Genomic DNA, 21,223 nt, shown 5'->3' on the forward strand with positions numbered 1-21,223 from the left:
CAATAAAAATATCCACAAACACAATGTAAAATTATATAAAATGTATTCCCTATAATGGAAATCAAAAGTGAGTAAGAATTACTATTCTCATATCAGACAAATTAGACTTTAAGACACAAGCTGGGGCCCGGCAGCGCGGCCTAGCAGCTAAAGTCCTTGGCTTGAATGCCTCGGGATTCCCATATGGGCACTGGTTCTAATCCCAGCAGCTCCACTTCCCATCCAGCTCCCTGCTTGTGGCCTGGGAAAGCAGTCGAGGATGGCCCAGAGCACTGGGACCCTGCACCTGCGTGTGGTAGACCTGGAGGAGGTTCCTGGTTCCCGACTTCGGATTGGAGCAGCACCAGCCATTGCAGATCACTTGGGGAGTGAATCATCGGACTGAAGATATTCCTCTCTGTATATCTGACTTTGTAATAAAAATAAATAAATCTTAAAAAAAAAGAAACAAGCTGCTGAAAGTAAAAAACAAGGTATTATGTAACTGTTAATGGATTAATTCATCAAGAAGTTTTGACTACAGTAAATGTATATTAATCCAACACTATGTTAAATGTGAAACTTCCAAAGTAATAAAAAACATGTATTGCTGCATTTAAAAGGAGACATAAACCCAGTACAATAATAGTGGAAGAACTCAACAGTGGCTGGATGAAACAAAAAATTAGTAATGAACAATAGAGCCAAAATAACCTGATAAATGTTTACAGAATGTTTTATCTCATAACTATAGAACATACATGCTTTTCATCATTCGTAGAACATTTTCTAGACTAAATCATGTATGAAGGGATAAACAAATTTGAATAAATTAATAAAAAAATCTTAGCATGTGTTTTTTTTTTTTTTTTAACCACAAAGGAATGAGACTGGAAATTAACAAAAACAAGTCTGTAGTAAATATACACACTTTCCTTTCTTCTTGCATTCCTCCTTTCTTCCTTGCTTGCTTTCTTCTTTTCTTTCTTTTTTTTTTTCCTTTGGAGAGGTGTGGAGAAAGTGACTGAGAGCACTCATTGCTACCACTGGTTTTAACTTTCCAGGCAGGGGTTCTTAAGGTCCCCACCACTGTAGCGAGCCCATCTGGGACACTGAGCTACATGGAGAGTGGTCAAAATGGCCCCTGAGAAGAGTGTCTAGGGTCACCTCCTTACAGACTATTGCAAAGGAGAGGAACATATTCAGATGTGCACAAACAGAAAGTATGCCTACTCCAGTAGGCAAAAGAATCCAGCAAGTTATCAGAGTAATGGGAAATGTATGGGAGACACAGATATTAGCACTGATTAGAAATTCTCTCCGATTGAAATGGACCATTTAGAAGAGATGGTGACGCATCCTGAACCCAGGCAAGGCAAAGCCTCAGTCCTTAATCAGCAGGAAGTATATGCGCTATGTGAGATGAATCTCCATCCTTCAGCAACTCTTAAAATTGAGAGGTGGTTGTCTCTGCAGGGTGAAAGAAATGTGATAGGCTTAGGGGCATGAGTTGGAAGTCACACCCTCTCATGTAATCCTTTATGCCTGCCTCTCAATCAAATGATCCTCTCCTGGGATGTACTGCCCCTCACCTGCAACCTGGGGCTGAAATCTTGTATCCAGGTTCATAGGTACCTGGCAATGGAGAGGAATGCTTTTTCTCTTCCCACAGACATAGGATTGAAGGTTTCAACACTTTGTGTAACATGGCATAAAATCAAAATATATGTTAACATAACAGATGGTCAAACCTGCTCTTCTACAGATCCAGATCCTGCCCCGCAGGTACACACCAAACACTACCCCAACATGCTATAGTACCTAAACAAAGCAAGACTTGTACTGGCTCCCTGCTAATATGGGCCAGCAAAAAACAATGGAGCAGGATCCAAATGCATGGGAGACCCAGATGAAGCTCCTGGATTCAGACTTCAGCCCGGCCCATCACTGGCGATTGTGGCCATCTGTGAAGTGAAACAACAGACAGAAGAGTTCTGTTTCTCCCCCTTTCCTTCACTTTTGGTAACACTTACAAATAAATAAACCAAAAAGAAGAAAATATACAGACATTGATGAATAAACAACATATGAACAGAACAGGCGAGAAGGAATCCAAAGATAAGGAGACAAATTCTTGAAGGCCAGCAGTGTGGCAGAGCAAGTTAACTGTTGCCTAAGATGCAATATCATATTTGAGTTTTGGTACTGCATTGTTAATCTAGTCCTTACTAAATTGCCTGGGGAAGAGACAGGGGACAGCTGAGCATTTGAGCACCTACCATAACAGAGGAGACCTGAACGGAGTTCCAGCTACCTGACTTCAGCCACGACCTTGGCATAAAACAACATATTGAATCTCTCTCTCTCTTTCCATCTCTTTCTCTCTCTTTGAAGCTCTGTGTTTCAAATAAATAAATTACTAGAAAAGAAATAGCTCAAATTAAAGAAATAAATCAGACATCAGAAACATTTGCAAAGGATTTGTGAAATAAGGAGATATAAAAAATAAGCAGGATTGATAAACTATCAGCTCAACTAACAAAGGAAAAAAAGAGAGGCTCAAATTAATAAAAGATGCAAAACAAGTAGTTCCAACTGATGCCACAGAATGAAAAATACCACTGAGAATTATTACAATCAACTAAATGCTAGCACTGGAAAACACAGAAGAACTGTACTGATATCTACAAAACGTAAGCCATGGAGATGTGCAAAACCTCAACAGAACAATAATCAGGGCTGAGATTTAATTATTAAAAAGGAATCTTTTAACAAAACCAACAAGTCAAGACTAGATGACTTTACTACTATTTTCTATCAAACTTTTAATGCAGAACTAATTTCAATTCTTATGAAGGCATTTGTAAAAGTTAAATGGGGGAAAACATTTCCAAAATCATTTGAGTCCCGTGTTACTTTAATTCTAATACCAGACAAAGACAACACTCAGAAAGTGATCCATAGACAGAGATCCCTCATGAATACAGAAGTAAAAATACACAACAAAATACAAGCAGAATGAATCCATGAACACATTGAAAATTCATCCATTTGGATGAACTGAGAATCATTGCAGAGAAGCAGATAATGTTCAACACATGTAAATTAATATATATGATAATCATGTTAAGGAAATGATGGGGAAAAATAGCATGATTACTAAGACCTAGACCAGACAAAAATGCCCATAAAAGAAATATAATGGATGTTATTCAGGATAAATATATTTCTGGGATTTTTATGCCAGACCAATTAGGCATCACGAACAAATCAAAAGTATACAGCAGGGAAAGAAACAAGTTAAATAACCCCAGTTTCCAGATGACATGATCTTTTATACAAAGGGAACCAAAAATTCTGCTTAGTACTGTAGAAATTTGTAAGAGAATTTAGAAAATTTCTAGGATATAAAGTCAATACATACATAGAAAAAAATATCAACAATATTTTTTATCCAAGGAGAACTGTGAGGAGCTCAATAAAGTTTGACTTTTGTGAAAATCAGTTCCCTTCACAATAGCTACGAATAAAACTTAATTCCTTGAGATACATTTAACTAAAATTTGAAAGATATCTGCAATGGAAACAAACAAGAAATATTATTCACGTTTGGAGGTCGGCAAATTATTATCACCAAAATGACTTTAGTATAAACAAGTGAATTTATTATTTCAATGCAGTCTCAATTAAAATCCCAAGGACATCTATCACAGAACTAGAAAGAGCTACTATTAAATTCATATGGAAACACGAAAGACCCACAGCAGCCAAAGCAATCTTGGTTACTCTTGTGTTACAAACACATAGCTGAAGACATCACAACACCAGCTTAACTGACCTATACCCAGGGTTATTTCAACACAAACAATCTGTTACTGGCATAAAAATAAATATATGGGACAACAGAACAGAACAGAAGCCTCAAGACTTAATCCCTAGAAATACAATCAAAGTAGAAATCAAAGACTCATGCCCAATATCATTGAACTAGCACACGCTAATACCCTGCAATAATTTTGCTGAACAGACTTCACTAAGGAATTAGTGTATGCGTATAGTTTTAAAATATAGACTGAGTAAAAACACTCATACAAATATATGTTCAACAAAATAAGAGTAACTGTAAAAACATATACTATGCTTTTTATCAGCTTTTTTAACACAGACACATGCCAGTCTTGTAGAAGGGGTACCTACGTGCAAAAAAAAAAAAAAAAAAAAAAAATGAGAATTGAAGTAGGCTTGGGGAATTTGAACTAATGACTTCCATGGGATTGGAAATTAGCTTATTATTAATTTTCTCCAACTTGCTGTAATAAAGAAACTATAATGTTACACAGCTACGCATAACTTACATTCATTCTGAAGTTAGACAATTTTTTTTAAAGATTTTTTATTATTATTGGAAAGCCGGATATACAGAGAGGAGGAGAGAGAGAGAGGAAGATCTTCCATCCGATGGCTCACTCCCCAAGTGAGCCGCAACAGGCCGATACGTGCCAATCTGATGCCGGGAACCTGGAACCTCTTCCAGGTCTCCCACGCGGGTGCAGGGTCCCAAGGCTTTGGGCCGTCCTCCACTGCTTTCCCAGGCCACAAGCAGGGAGCTGTATGGGAAGTGGAGCTGCCGGGATTAGAACCGGCGCCCATATGGGATCCAGGGGTGTTCAAGGCGAGAACTTTAGCCGCTAGGCCACGCTGCCGGGCCCAGAAGTTAGACAATTTTAAAGAGCTTTATGTCTATTCACAGACATAAGATCTGACAGAAGGCAGTATAAGAAAAGCAGTCACATCAATAGTTTGAGTGATTAGCATATGCATTCAACATATAGCATATATTCAATATAGAGGTTTGGTTATGGTTGATAACATTGTAAAAGCAAAGCAGATTAACTGTGTGTAAGTGAATGTTTCCTCTATAAGGAAAACAAAGACACCCTGGATAACTAACAATCAACTAGTAACATGGCCTCCTGTTTTCAGTTGCTTTGGGAATTACCAATCAATTACATTTCACTTCCCCAGAGCATGCTTCTAGAGAAGAGGCACTCATAAATGCTCCTGAGTGCAAGTTAGCAAGCAGAGGAGATCAACAGGTCGTTTCCATTTAGGTGTGTATCTGGCACTGCCATCCTAATTCCTAGATTAACTGCTGCAGTTACTTGGCCCTCTCTAAAATTTGAACTGTAGGTATGTTTATAGTGGCTGATGATGGACTTGGTATTAGTCTTAATAGTTTTCTCTTTTAATGGTTTCATTTTCTGTAACCATAATGTCTTTCTAATGCTGTTATTACACTCTTTAAAATCAGTAAAAGTCCCACTTTCTACTTGCTTTTATTTCTGTACTACACTGGGATTTTAAACGATGAGCATTTTGAAGGAGACTAAGAGTGTCATTGAAAATTCCAAGCAGTATGCCATATAAATCATGATGTTAAATCTCACATGGGGATCATTAGCATAATGCTAAGTGTGTATGCCTCAAAAATGGATGGTTTTCTGATAATATTTCTAGTGTTTCAATAATGTAACTCTTTCTCCTGATTTCATGAGACAATTTCAGTGGTGCCATAGCTAATTGAGACTTCAACTCTGGGTCTGTAACAGATAAATTTCCCTTAGAGCAGCCCCTGGCAATAGAACTTGTTCATGTGAAGTTTAGTTGCTAATTGATTCCAGAAAGCATAAATGAGCAAGGAAGGAAGGTGAGACAAAAAAAATGCAGAGTTGATAAGTATGCAGGATAGACAGTAAGACCTTTCTCTAACCAACAAGAATGCCTTTACTTAAGAGCGCTTGAGATACTGGCAAAACTTTTGTAGGATTTGTTTTCATGAAAGTCAGGGGAAATTACATTTTATCTATGGATTTCTTTCCATATTGGTTGAATGTTGTCTCTTGATAAGTTAATTCCAATGCACATTGAAATTATTTGAGATAATGTTCCTGTTAGCCATCTACACTTCTCCCTCAGGAAAGAATAAAGGTAATGATTCACAAAACTCCCAACATTCCAGGAGAAACAAAATCTGTCATGTATGAATACCAAGTTAGAGGTTTCCCAAATGCAATAAATGGGGACTTAGTTACCTTAGCACAGCGATAACATGTCACAGTAAATTCCAATCAATGAGTGGACATTTTGACTCAGGCTAATATTGTTACCACACCAAATGAATAAAAATGTCCTTAAGCCTAGTAGTTTGTATATATTAAATCTGTATGTGTTTCCATATTGATGATGAGGCTCAAATTAAGAAAAACCAAGGTTAGAATCAGCACAATCTAAAACTCAGAAAAGTCAACTCTTGGAAAGACCTTACTCATTTGCAGATTTTCTGCTTTCAGTTTTGGAGAACTTGCCACATATTGAAGACTTTTTTTATTCCTAGGCTTTACCTTCCATTTTCTTCTAATACAGTGTTCCTCTAAGTGCATTCATTGGCTGACTCAATTATTAGTAAAGACAATACAACACAATAGGTGAAGTGCCAGTTAGCAAACCTGTGTCTGCATGGCTTGAACAGGGATCACAGAATTTGCTTTCAATGCCCACTGCTCAGGAAACTGGGAGACAAGTAAGAGGAGAATTGAAGAAATTTGCAGAAACCTTGGGATTATAGGCCAGTTTATTTTGCTTTAATTGGGTGAAATCCATGCATAGTTTTAAATAATATGCACTTCCCTTCATACACATTTTAAAATTATGTGACATACACATTGAACCCATGTGGTTCTGGCCTTCATTCCTTCCTAATATAGCTAAATAATCTGGTCTTCATTTTATAAATTGCAGATGTCAGAATTGAACAGGGAAAAACATTTTTGGAGGATTGGTGGGAAAGAGGAGGAGGAAGAATCTGTTGTGGTGCAAGAACAAATTCAAACCATGCATGCCATCAGGCTATTAGACTGTTTTAGTTATTTAGAAGAAGTATAGTTGCACTGAAGGCAAACAATTTTAAAAACCTCACAAGGATCATCACAGGCAAATAATGGTGGCCTGGGGAATGGAGTTTCATCCCCAACTCATGGATACTACACAGTACATGTTTTCCAACAAGCTAAATTTGATATTTAAAAGGATTTTTAAGAAGCACATTTTTTGGATTACAATATTGTAATTATGAATGGTTCTGAAATTCTTTAGGAAAGACTTTTAATAATTTTATATAGCTCACAAATAAATGTTTCTACATTACAGTTTGTATTTCTTCTGTGAGACAATGTTGGATATTTTTCATAGTAAAAAAATGGAAAAATGAATAAGTGCTCACGAGATACAGAGCTCTACTGCAAGAGAAGTAGAGGTGGCCATCGTTGTGTTTGTAGCTTGAAGACATTTTATGTGTCTGTATTTCTGCTAAGGCCTTTGGTTTGTTTGTGTGTCTCTCTGTGTGTTTCCACTCCATTAGTGGGAGCACCAGGTTCTCGCAGTATGACCAGCTTGCTTCTCTCAGTTGAGCTTATAATAACATTTTATGGAAATCTCACTTGATATTGATAGTTCACTTGAAATCAGAAGTGTTCTTGTGCTTGGATTCCCATTCTTGGTAGTGGCTTGTAATCTGTGCTTCGTCATTAAAACCTAGGTTTGTTTCTTAACTTCCTTGTTTCTTCCCAGTGTTTATGGAGGCACTGGTATTACAGGGCGGAAAATAAGATTATAAACTCCATAGTGTCCCAGAAAAGCTCTAGGAATCTGTGAAATTACAACAAAAGGATGTTGGGCTGAAGAGGTATGTCACCTGCACAAACTTCTGTAGGCAGCATCTTTCTGTGTCTAAAACAATTTTCATGACAATTATATCCTCAGAAGTTGCTGTTTTACTTCATTGATTGTTGCCAGTGAGTGTATATTTTCATTTGAATTCTTATCTTGGTAATAGTTTGGATAGATTACTGAAGGGAGTAGATTCTCCATAATTAGCTTTTAATTTCTATCCCATTATTCTTGAAATTTATTTACAGTTCGGTACATCCAATTTTAAAGATTGATTGATGTTAACTTACTGATCTATATGGGACAGCCCTCCATTTGCATTAATTGAACACTTCATTTTATCCTATTCCTTGGGCTTTTATTTTCTTTAGTTCAACTGAGTAGAATTTTTGCACTGTAAGTATATACCTCTATCAGGCACCTAAGTGTTATGCAATGCTGAGTGTTTTGTGACGTGACTATTTCCCACTTCTGATGTAGTCATTTGGTTTGGGATTAAAGTTTCATCTTCTCAGTAATTCTGTTTTTTAAATCCTGCTTATTTAGCAGTTCAACCGATTTTAAAGAGTGTCATATTTTCTAAATAGATATTCAATTAATTGAGTAAAAACATCTAAAAGATGATCTAGTAAGATTTTCAGTGGAAATATGTGGAAAGCACAGGCCAATTTTGGAATGACCGCAATTTCCCATTGAATTGTGCAATTCAGGAACATAATACTTCAAGGCATTTAGGGTTGGTATGAGATTTTCAATAATTTCTTAGTATTTTCATGTTCAAGACAGATTAAGTAAAATGCTTACAATATATTCTATTAAGTTACAAAATTTCTCTTCTAAAATTTTATTTTGATCATTTTATTTCATAATTTACCCAAAGCCTCATTATTTCAATTTTGACTATTAAGTTAGTTTTATAGATTTTCTGAAACAAAAGCTCATAAATAAAAATACTTCATCTATGACTATACTCTTACATTATTCATACAATTACTCTAATATGATTCTTACTATTAAATTTGTTAATAACATTTCATCTTTTAGCATTCAAGTCTGTAGGCTACATGATTATTTTGAAAATATTAGTTTCCATTATACAGTATTTTCAATTAAGGTTTTGTTTCATGTTATAAACAGCAGTATTGTAATGCTCAGTTTTGCTCAGTGTAAGAATATAGATTACGATCTTCACAAAAGTAAACAGCTTCTGTTTTGAAAAGCATCAAAATGAAGAGTTGTGAAAATAGAGTTTAGGAAAATTTCATCTTCCAGTTACCATTCAGGATGCAAACATTGCATGAGCATAGTTTAAGAATAAAAATATCATAAATATATTGCATTATCATCGTTGTCATGTCTAATTGGCTTACCTAAATCAAGTAATTATTTGTGCTGTGTATACTGAAATGATTGAAATTTGAGTAATTCAGGTTAATGTTGTAGCACCTAGCAACCCTTAGTTCACATTACTCTGCTTTACAAACCCTTGAGATATTTCAGATTTACATCCCACAGTGCCAATGCCAGGGGCCAACACACCTGAGCCCTAACCTGATCCCTCCCCAGGTGCACTAGCAGAAAGCCAGGTCAGAAGCAGAGTCCCTGTGACTTGCTTGGCACACCACCATGGGATATGGACATCGCAAAAAGAAGAAAAATCTGCAGCAAACCAATCCCTAACTATTGATCATAATATCTACCTCTTGGTCAAATTTTTTCTTGAGATATATTACTGAATGAATTATAGAAGGTTTTTACAATGACAGCTATGGTATATGACAAAACAATCAATATTACAAATGCCTTAATAGCCTTTATAGCTGATTGTAGTACTCGCTTCAGAAAAAAATCAATTTATCCTATAAATTATTGCTTATGGTGTTGATAGCTTCTTCCACAGGAAGTACCCGTGAAGTCCAGGATGGATAAACAGAATCTAACAGAGCTCACAGAGTTTGTTCTGCTGGGGATCACAGACCGCCCTGAGCTGCAGGCTCCCTTCTTCGGGCTCTTCCTCATCATCTATGTGACCTCAGTGATGGGAAACCTGGGCATGATCATTCTTACCACGATTGACAACAAGCTACAAATGCCCATGTATTTTTTTCTGAGACATCTGGCTTTCATTGATCTTGGTTACTCAACTGCTGTAGGCCCAAAAATGCTAGTAAATTTTATAGCTAATCAAAACACAATCTCCTACAACGGGTGTGCCACACAGCTAGCTTTCTTCATCATGTTCATCATCAGTGAACTTTTTCTTCTTTCTGCCATGGCCTATGACCGTTATGTGGCCATCTGTAACCCTCTGCTCTACACAGTAATGATGTCACAACGAGTGTGCTGGATTCTGGTAGCACTCCCCTATCTCTACAGCACCTCTCTCTCTCTGGTAACCACCATAAAACTTTTTACTTCATCTTTCTGTGGCTATAATGTCGTTAGTCATTTCTACTGTGACAGTCTTCCCTTGCTGACTTTGGTATGTTCAAGCACACGTGAAGTTGAGTTGATAGTATTGATATTTTCAGCTTTTAATCTGATTTCATCTCTTCTGATAGTCCTTGTTTCCTACACACTGATCCTCCTGGCCATCCTCAGGATGAACTCTGCAGAGGGCCGGCACAAGGCCTTCTCTACCTGTGGCTCTCATCTGATGGTGGTGGTTATATTATATGGAACTCTGTTCTTCATGTATGTGCAACCCAAGTCCAGTCACTCCTTTGATATTGATAAAATGGCTTCTGTGTTTTACACATTGATAATACCCATGCTGAACCCCTTGATATACAGTTTGAGGAACAAAGAAGTAAAAAGTGCCCTGCATAGGTTACAGAAAAATCTATGCAAATGTCACTTTTTTTAGTTCAGTATAAAATGTAATTACAAAAGTTAAGTGATAGGTAATTGTGTGTTGTGCTATAAGCCTTTATTAAGGTCTGGGTTGGAAAACCATGAGCTCTAGAATACTTTCCTGGTTTGAAACCTTAGTATCACTGAATTCAAATCATCTTTTTGGATTCACTGTCATTTGTCCATATGTTCAACATAAGTACTTGAAAATTAAATCACTGTACTCGGTTGCCTAAGACTCTGATACAATGAAGGAACCCTTTTTTTTCTATGAATCTCTCATTTAACCTTTCTCATATTAGACAACCTGTGTTTCTAAAAGGTGTCTTTTTCCTTGTGTCTTACTGATGATTTTACATTTACAGTATCTACTACACTGGCATATGGATATATGAAACTGGTGACTTCTGATTATGTATTGGAAATATTGTATATATATATATATGCATATAAAAATGTGGAAGTAAACACATAATACAAAACACATATAGAAATGAAATTGATGTCTTGTGATAAGAATATTTTGCCCTTATTGATACATTTATGAAAGTGTGGTTTTCCTGTTCTTTGCTTGTGAAATATTATGGTTAGTAGTGACATCAGCCTATGATTATAGAGTTGATTAAAATTATATATATTTTTTAAATTAAAGAAAAGAAAGAAGGAGAGAGATTAAGGATGGTAGAAGAAAAAGAGGAAAATTTATCTTCTTAGAACTGCATCTATGAAATACGTAATATTGGTTTTGTTTATACTAACAGTTTTTTTAAAGAATTGTGAGGAGGAAATGTGAGAAAATGCATCAAAATGGAAAAATGTCCAAAGTTAAAAAAAACAATTAATTAACCAGCTAATCAAATAAAATTTTAGAAATTAGTGAAATTTTCAACATTGTTGAGTGCATGATCATCTTGAAAAGATGACCTATTTTCTTGATATAATAGCAAAAATCAAGTGAAAATTTAGCTTAAAATGCTGGACACAGTAGCAATAGCATGCATAAGATCACCAAGGGAAAACTAATGATAATTCTCATGGCTTTACTAGTAGAAACACAACAAACAATGTTATAGCAATAACAAAATTAGGAATATACTCAACTGACACTGGCAAAAGATTAAAGGTGATGCAACTGGTGAAGCATGTTTCTCTACGAGTATTGCCAAACAAATCTGACATCCATATATGTGGAAATACAAGTAAATTCCATCTCTTTATTGTGTTGTGATGCTAAAATTATTCCAAGAAAGGATTCCTTTGTAGAAGTCTACTTTAGAAATCCATGTAATGTGTAGAAATTTGAGTTCTTTCGCATTCTTTCAAGACTTCTGGAAAATAGGAGGATAAATCATCAATTTCAGCATATAATTTTCTATGATACCGTCGATCTACTCTTGAATAATAAGGTAGACTGGAGAATAGCAAACAGAAAGATGATTCAAATGTCATCAATGTAACCTTAAACAGAAAACAATCCTGACAATTTAAAAAGACTGTGAATAAAAAATTTAATCTGTGTGTGACACAACACAAGTTTAATATGAAGACAGAAAAGGTGTAAGATGGTAAGAAGGGGAAGATAAAGAGGAACAAATGTATGCCACAACACAACCACAGAGGAAGCTGCTGGCTTCAGATTGGCTCAGCTTCAGTGGTTGTAGACATTCGAGTTTGGATCAGTAGAGAGAAGAGTTCTCTTAATTTCTCCTTCTCTCACTGTAAATCTGCTTTTCAAACAAAAATAGAATAAATTTAAATGAATGAATGAATGAATGGATGGATGGATGAAATGAAATGAAGTTGCCACAAAAGCTTCATGGACATTATAAATAGAAGCTAAATTCATTTGGGGAGTGAGAAATGAAATCCATGCACAGAAGGTTCATATGTTCACAAACCACATATTATGAAAAAAGAAAATCAAACCTGAATTTTGAAAGCATTTGAAGCAGAATAAATTTGTCTTTTTAATCCCTTGAGATAGTGTTTTTTATATCTCTCACTTTTTTTTTCCATCTATTCATCAATCTAAGATCATTTAAGCTACTTCTGCATCTTGGATATTGTGAATAATATCTAAATGTTTGTGTGAGTTCATAATATCTCTCCATTTTCCTATTTATAAATTTTTTGTCCACATACCCAGAAGAGGAACTTCTGAATCATTTGGTACAATTGGATCTATTTTTTTTTAATTTACAAGAATTATCAAAAAGAAGGAATGGTTTTATTCTCACTTTAAGAGTGAATATTCTAGTAAATGAACTTCATCTGTGACTGCTATTGCAAAAAATTAAACATGATAAATATCAACTACCACATTAAAAAATAGAAACATATCACTTATTTTAAAATTTAAGATGGGATTTATTCATTTCTTTCACTAACTTATTTCATCAGTTAGACTCAAAAGCCTTTGTTTCCTGAGAATTTAGCTAGTCATACAAGGGAGTATTACTGCAATGTGTATTTTGCATTTACATGACTCGCAACTAAAATAATTCAAAAATAAATATAAAACATTACAAATATTCAGCAATAAGTTTTACATATGCTTTGAAAAACTAAACAGAGACCTGACTAATGAGCACTAATTTTGTCTGTTTCCCTTAGGAATCAAAAGTTTATTTGGGAAATTTAGTTCCCATGTTCAGGGACTGGAGCTTCGAGATTATCATGGGCTAGAGGGAAGGTCTCCAGGGACACCAAACAGTTAAAATGCTGCTCAGAATGCTTTATGTACCAACCCTACTGGCTGGTGCCAGCCAATCACTCCATGCAGGCAGGTTGTACCAAATACTTCATTTATAATCAAATGTGTGCTTCAAGTTTCTTTTTATTTTTTTTAAGATTTATTTTTTATTACAAAGTCAGATATACATAGAGGAGGAGAGACAGAGAGGAAGAGCTTCCGTCTGATGGTTCACTCCCCGCTTCAAGTTTTTTTAAAGGTGTGTCATTTCAAAATTAAACTCAAAACTGAAATAATGGTTCAAATATCTACCTGTTGAATCCTAAGTAGAATGATGCTGAGAGAATAAGGATAATGTCCAATATGCCTATTAATATTAAATGGCTTATGTCCTGACATAGAACAATTAATAGTCACTATAGGGCATGAAACCATGTACAAAGATAAATTGTATCTTCCATACAATTTATGGGTGTCTTAGAGGACACACCGTACTTGACAAGAAGCTCCATAAGTGTCTGGTAATCATTTAAAAAGGTTCCTATTTATTTTTATTTAATTGAAAGACATACAGAGAAAGCAATCTTCCATTGTTTTTTATTCCTCAAATGCCTAAAACTGGAACTGGACCATACAGAAGCCAGGGTCCAAAGTACTTGATCTTCATCTGCTATTTCCCAGGGTAATGCAGTAGCAGAAAGCTCAATTAGAAGCAGAGTGGAGACTTGAACTCAGAAAAATCTTAAATAGGAAATGGGTGTCATAAGTGTTGTCTTACATGTTGTACCAAACACTCAACCCAATTCCAAGTTTCTAAAATAGGTTTACAAATGTATTTGAAGTCATTAACGATGAGGTATCTTGTTGTGCTGTTGTTTCCTTTATAGATTTTTGCATGACCAGAAAGAAAAATCCCACACAAGAAAGCTTCCCTGATGGTAAGGAACTGAGTCTGTCTTGCTAGTGGGTACTGAAAGTATAGATTGAAATTTAGTGTTTGCTGCAACACAATGCATGACTAACAACCTTGAGACAAACTCCACAGTTTGAGGACAGTTGAAAGCATTCTCAAACTCACCTCAGAAGTCAAGGATTAATTTATGTGATTGTACATATCCAAATTATGACACATCCAAAGATGAAATGAAATGCTAAAATGTTAACATTAGGCAATCGATATTGGCCTCAACAGTTAAAATGCTGCATTAGATTCCCAAGTTCACATCCCAACTCGGCTTCTAATAATACCCCTCTGGTGCTGGGTCCCCTGGAAGGCAGCAGGGGATGACTTTCGTAGTGGGGTCCATGTCAATCATGTGGAAACCAGACTGAATTGTGCCTGGCTGAGAATTGCTGAGAATTTATAACATTGTTAGAACTATAAAGTATTTCTACTCAATAATTAGCTGAAATCATGTTTGGGAAATTTAATTCAGGGAATATACTCAATCAAGATTCTGAAAATTTAAAGGAGTAACGGAAAGTGTTTTTCAAAACCTTCAATTCAGCATCATTAACTTACTGAAGATGAAAAGAGCTCTAGCTTTGCCATTGGTCACATTTCAGTGGAGGAAGGAATTAAAAATAGGTATAAATATGAAATGCCTGCAGATCATCTTCATTCTCAAACTTTTATTATAAAGTTAGTACTTGCTGTTGCTGGCAATGGTGTTCCTAGACCGTGTTGCAAAAATGAAAGATAATTTCGTGTCATGTCATTGAGTATGAGAAATAATGCAATGAGTTCCTTAACCTACTGGAATTAGTTTCATTAAAAATGTGCTGTTCCAGAATTTTCCATGTCAGGTTAACCTGCTTATAATGAAGCAGTACTGTTTATGTTTGAATGTCTAAGACTAAAGATAAAGAACAGCTGGTCTAGTGAATCTCATCAGCTCCTAGGAAGACATTTATTCAATGTATCAGAATCATGGAAGCAAACACTGAAAGCGTGACGATCTGGTTGCTGACAAGGTGTGTAAACTGACTTAAAGCAAATGAATAAGAAGCCAATGTAAAAACATTCAAACCATGTTAATAACAGTATTTATACATAGCATTAATTTGGGATTCACTTGAAACTATTCTATGTTAAAATATATACGTTTGTTTTAATTTGATCATTTAAAGGTACAAGCAATTGATAAATATCATATAACTAGCAACCCATGTAAACAAAGTCACTTAGAACCATAATGCCATAATCTTTAGGACATACTACTAGCAATGTCTGACTTCTCAGTAACTGTGTATTGCTGAGTATTGGTCATGACATAAGAAATGAAAACCAGTATAAACATGTATTAGAGAACTCCAGTAGAATAATAAAAATATTATTCCAAAATCATTACCATGACTTACAAGCTGGGTTATTTGGTTAATAATTGTACTATCCTCAACTCAGCATTTTTAAAAAAGAAATTAAATGTAATCAAACTTTAACAAATAAAATGTTAGGTAATAAAATTTGAACAATAGACCTTAAATAACTCAAAGGAAGTGATATAAGATAGAATGAAAGGAAGGGCTGTTGGAATAAAATAATACAGACAATGCTATGTACATCCAGGTCAAATGTGATGTACCTCAGGTCACAGCTAGTTCAAGTGGCAAAAGAAACGAGCTCAGAAAGAGTTCAAAATGACATTCAAAGGAACTGATATTAACTCTAGGCCTGTTTGTGGGCAAATAAGAAGGAAAGGTGTGACAAAAATTACTAGGAATAATTATATGAAAAAAAAGTCTTTTCCAAAGAAATACAAGGACACACAAGGATGAATGACGCCAGGTACAGGCTGGAGAAGAAACATGCGGAGGCCAAGAAAATGGTTCACCCCTCAAATGGCCACCACCACCAGGGCTGGGCAAGGTAAACCTAGGAATCTGGAGCTCCATTTAGGCCATCTCCATAACTTCCAGGGTCCCAAATGCTTGGCCCATCATCTGCTGCTTTTTCAGACACATGAACAAAACACTGGATCAGAAGTAGAGCAGCCATATCCTGTGACTAGACCAGAGATGGTCTCCCCAAGAAACAGCTGAATTTATCTGGACAATAAGATGCTGGACATTATGCTTGGTATATGTTTGCAAAGAAAGAATCTGGACTTAATTTGGACTGTAATACAACAACAAGGTGGAGGAATCCACCATGGGGGGAGGGCACGGGGAGGGGTTGGGGGAATCCCAGAGCCTATGAAACTGTGTCACATAATGCAACGTAACTAAAGAAAAAAATGAAGTAGAGCAGCTATATCTAAAATTACAAGATATGGTAAAAGCATGCCTAAGATCTGAAGATTTTAAACGTTTCTCATAAAACTTACACTGATTTTAAGCAATACAATTGAAACCTAGCAGACATAATATAATCTGATCATGCCTTAACTGCTTTCCATTTTTCCTCCAAAAGAGATAAACTAACAAAACAAATGGCATCATGGAATGTCACCCATGTAGCTGAGTTTATTCTCATGGGGGTCTCAGACCGTCCAGAGCTGCAGATCCCCCTCTTCTTCGTGTTCCTGCTCATCTACGGGCTGACCGCACTGGGGAACCTGGGCATCATCACCCTCACCAGCGTGGACTCTCGCCTGCAAACCCCCATGTACTTTTTCCTGCGACATTTGGCCATCATTAATCTTGGCAACTCTACCGTCATTGCCCCTAAAATGCTGGTTAACTACTTGTCTACCAACAAAAGTATTTCTTACTATGGGTGCGCAGCCCAATTGGGAGGATTTTTAGTTTTCATTGTGGCAGAGATTTTCATGCTATCTGCAATGGCCTATGACCGCTACGTGGCTATCTGCAACCCCTTGCTCTACATGGTGGTGGTGTCTCGGCAGATCTGCCTTCTACTGGTTTCCCTCACCTACTTGCAGAGTCTGATCACAGCACTCACAGTCACCCCCTGTGTGTTCTCTGTGTCTTACTGCTCCTCTAATGTCATCAACCACTTTTACTGTGATGATGTCCCTCTCTTGGCTTTGTCCTGTTCAGATACCCACATCCCAGAAACAGCAGTGTTCACCTTCTCAGGGATTAACTTGTTTTTCTCCATGACGGTGGTTCTAGCCTCCTACTCCAACATTGTCCTTGCCATTGTGAGGATCCGTTCCTCAGAAGGACGAAGGAAGGCTTTTTCCACCTGTGCCTCTCACATGGTGGCCGTCACCGTGTTCTATGGCACTCTCCTTTTCATGTACTTGCAGCCCAGGACCAACCACTCACTAGACACTGACAAGATGGCCTCTGTCTTCTACACACTGGTGATCCCCATGCTGAACCCTGTCATTTACAGCCTGAGGAACAAGGATGTGAAGGAGGCCCTGAAGAGATTCCTGAACAACCCATGCCGTTCCCTCAAACTACTGTAAATTTAGAACTATGATCATCTTCACCAAAGAACTTTCATGTTATCATGCCAACACTGCTCTATTATGAATTGTCATTAAGTAATTGAAAACATCAGTTTTAAATGCAAAATTCTTGTGTGTGTCCTAATTTAACAAACTCAATTTAAAATATCATTCACATTACATTTTGTAAATAAATTTCAAGTGTCCAAATTGCTTTACAATTTCTGAACAGGAAGAGAACTATTTGCAGATATCAGAAGTATGGCAAGAACTTTATTTGGAGGTTGTAAGATCTTAGATTATCCCCTTGTAAGTGGTGTTCTACATCATCTTCTCCAAGAAATTTAATGGTCCATCTTTGTCACTTAAATATAGTTTACATTCAACTTGTATTTAAAGGAAAAATTCTAAATAAAAAATGATCAAAATAGGGCATGTGAAAAACAGGCTACATTTTTAACTTTTATTTTTAAAATTGTTTACATGTTCGAGAGGGGTACATACTCATGTGGGTCACCAATTAGCATGGGGAGGGTTAAGTGAGTGGTGCAGATGGGTGGGATGAATTGTAGTTGTTTTCTTTTTATTCTCCTGGTCTTCTGACAGCAGGGAGGGACCACTCCTTGCTGTCAAACCACACAGTACCCGGGGACAGGAGACAATCATTTGATGACAAATACAGTGAGGAATGTTCCAACGGTGCTGCTTGATTGGTTTTCACAGTTCTGAGACATCATTGACTTCACTGCACCAGGATTTAGAAAAAAATTTTATCAAAGACTGTTGGTTGATTAGGTCCACAACAGAGACAGAGACAGATGCTTGCTGCAAGGCTTTGGCAGAAGAGTTTTTCCAAATTGTTTTACTTTATATCCTCTGATAAGGAACTCGACATTTGCTGGCCTGGATGAGCTGGGCTTGCTGTCCACCACATAGGCATCAGCAACTGAGGAGGCCCAGTCCTGACACATGCTCTCCAAGATTTGACCATCTATGGTGATTTCCAAGTGGCCGGGATTTAAGTCTAGGGATCTTGTTGTGAAGTCCCCAAGCAGCCTCACTTGGGAAAACATGTCTAGACTCTTGTGTGTACCAGCTAGTGCAGGGTCATTAACTACACCAGACAATACATAGACTGGTAAAAGGAGTTGCCTTGTCAACTCTGCCTCCAATCCATTTCTCACATGAACTGACAGGTGCCATGACCTAACCTAGCCCATGCCACCACGGGCCTGGTCCACATACATCAGTAAGTGATGCAGTGCAGTAAGGATAACCCTGTTAACCCCTCCCAAGGCCTGTCCACAGCCTGGGTTTTCATATGTGCCAGCATCTGCTACAGCCTAGCCCAGCCATCCTACATTTCTTCTGTCTTTTGTGCACACCCACAAGTGCTTCAGCTTAGCTCCCCACAGACCCAGCCCACACGCATATGTCCTAAATACTGTCACCTTGCGCAGCCTGGCCTGCCCACAGTTCCTGGCTCTCATGTTACCAGCAGGAGCTACAATCCAACAAGGGAATATCCACCATTCCCCTAATAGGCCTGATCCCATCTCTAGATCTTACACCTGCCAGGGAATACTGAGATCCAGAACAGGTAATTGTTTGAACGAGGACTCTGCTGCAGATGGATTCTCACCTGTCCACAGGGCTTTTCTCCTGTGAGGAAGATCCATCACCTCTAGTTTCCTGAATGTGTTTCATGAGAAACTTTCATGGAAATAAAAACACCTTTTCACAAAAATTATTGCAATTTGCATTTCAGATCTCAATGGAAAGAAGCAGAAATAGAGGCTTACATTGTTTGTAGCATGGTTCAACTTAATTCTTAAACTATCATAAACAACAAAGAATTTCCCAGTTGTCTTTTTTATATCTTTTCCAAGTTTTAAGTTGTATCATGAGATACTGGCTTTTCCTTCCTATTCCTTCTGTCATTAACAATTCCAAAAGGTTAGAGGTCTGAGATCAGGGTACCAACTACATATCAGAACAAAAGATTCCACTGACACCAGTGCTTCCCAGGGAGCTTTACAGGCCTGAGGAGCTATGTGCTTGTAACAGCAGGAGGTGACGACACTTAGTACTGTTAGTAAACCACATTGTCACAAACGCTCCGTTACAGAGCAGACTAGGGAAGATTGTCTGTAAGGGCAGGGACAAAGTTTTCCATAATATTGTGTGTGTTGTGAATCAGCTTCCGACACACACTTGGAACGCAAGGATCAGGAGCAAAGGAGCAGAAATGAGAGCACACCTCTCATAGGCAGAGTGACATATTGGCAGAATGGTTGCTTCCAGTTCCTGAGCTATCATGGTCTGCTCGACTACAAGTACCGACTCCCCGGGAAGGGTATCTACTCGCAGAGGAAGAAATGGTTCCCAGGGAAGATGGAACAGCTGCCCATTGAATGAGATTTCCAGGATACCTTTTGATCATGTTGGGGTTCCTATTCCTGTGAATAAATAAGCGAAAAGAAAAGAAAAGAAAAGAAAAGAAAAGAAAAGAAAAGAAAAGAAAAGAAAAGAAAAGAAAAAAAGAAGCTAAGGGTAGTTGAGGTCATTTTTTTTTTTTTTGGCTACTAAGGGTCATTTTGACTGCATAGTAGAGGTAAACAAGATTAAGTCTGGAACATCTTGAGCTTCTCTTAGCATTAGCACACTTTGTGACTATCACCAATAACATCTGCAGCTACAGGACCATTCATGGAGTAGTTCCTTTAGAAATGAATATTTGGGTTACTGCATCGAAACAGACAGGCACAACCAAACAAGGTGCTTGCTAAAGGTAACAAACATGAGAATGCCTAGGCAAGAAGGTAGTTACATTAATGAACAGTTACACATAGGAGGATCGCAGTTGTCACAAACAATTCATCCTGTTATGAATGTGCTTGGAGTGTCTACATATATTATGTTAGGCAAATATCCTTGTTTCTAAAGAGTGCAAGCTGTATTTCAGTGTGCTTCATTTATATATTGTAAGCTAAAGAATGTAAGTGGAAGAATAAATGTCACTAAGTACTTTGCCTGCTTTTACAGGAAACAGGTGAGTAGTTTCTCAGTCATACCGAGTTATAATACATTGTTTTAGGAGTTCTGATGTTGCTATTATCTTTATTTAGAAGTGAAGATTATTTAAGAAGATGTGTATGAACGCCAAGTTGAATAATTATGTGTTTATTTGACTGGGCCAAAGGACGTGCAAGTAACTGGTGAACACCATTTTGGAGCATGTCTACGAAGGTATTTTTGTGAGAGTTTAACATTTTACTTTATGAAATCAATAAGGTAGCCATCTCTACTGAGCTTAGGCAAAGTTTCAACACTAGAACACGGAACGTTAAACATATAAAGGAGTATGTATGAAAGTAGCATTAATGATTTATTTAAATATTTATGAATAAATAAGTTCTAATAAAGAATTAACAAATTGACTTTCTCATTTTAGGCATGAAACAGAAACGTGGACTTAGGATTGGAAAAACTGTCTTACCTCCTTCACCTGTTCCTCACCTACGCACCACTATAACTGTGACAAACAAGGCCTCACCATCCTGAAGAAAGCAGTTATGCGAATCTAACTTATTCCAGGCAATTGACTGTCATT

At 37.0% G+C, this 21,223-nt stretch overlaps 2 protein-coding genes across 2 annotated transcripts; both read left to right on the forward strand.

Annotated features, from left to right (window-relative positions):
• Positions 1 to 9,625: 9,625 nt before the first annotated feature.
• LOC131479972 (olfactory receptor 8K3-like) lies at positions 9,626 to 10,570 on the forward strand. The gene has a single exon (XM_058662251.1). It carries the CDS (start codon positions 9,626 to 9,628, stop codon positions 10,568 to 10,570), a length of 945 nt encoding a protein of 314 aa, XP_058518234.1.
• A 6,110-nt stretch (positions 10,571 to 16,680) lies between these two features.
• Positions 16,681 to 17,669, forward strand: LOC131480055 (olfactory receptor 8J2-like). The gene has a single exon (XM_058662439.1). It carries the CDS (start codon positions 16,681 to 16,683, stop codon positions 17,626 to 17,628), a length of 948 nt encoding a protein of 315 aa, XP_058518422.1. The 3' UTR covers positions 17,629 to 17,669.
• The last annotated feature ends 3,554 nt before the right edge of the window (positions 17,670 to 21,223 follow it).

The sequence above is a fragment of the Ochotona princeps genome, chromosome 4 (genome assembly GCF_030435755.1).
Source record: "Ochotona princeps isolate mOchPri1 chromosome 4, mOchPri1.hap1, whole genome shotgun sequence".
Lineage (NCBI taxonomy): Eukaryota > Metazoa > Chordata > Mammalia > Lagomorpha > Ochotonidae > Ochotona > Ochotona princeps.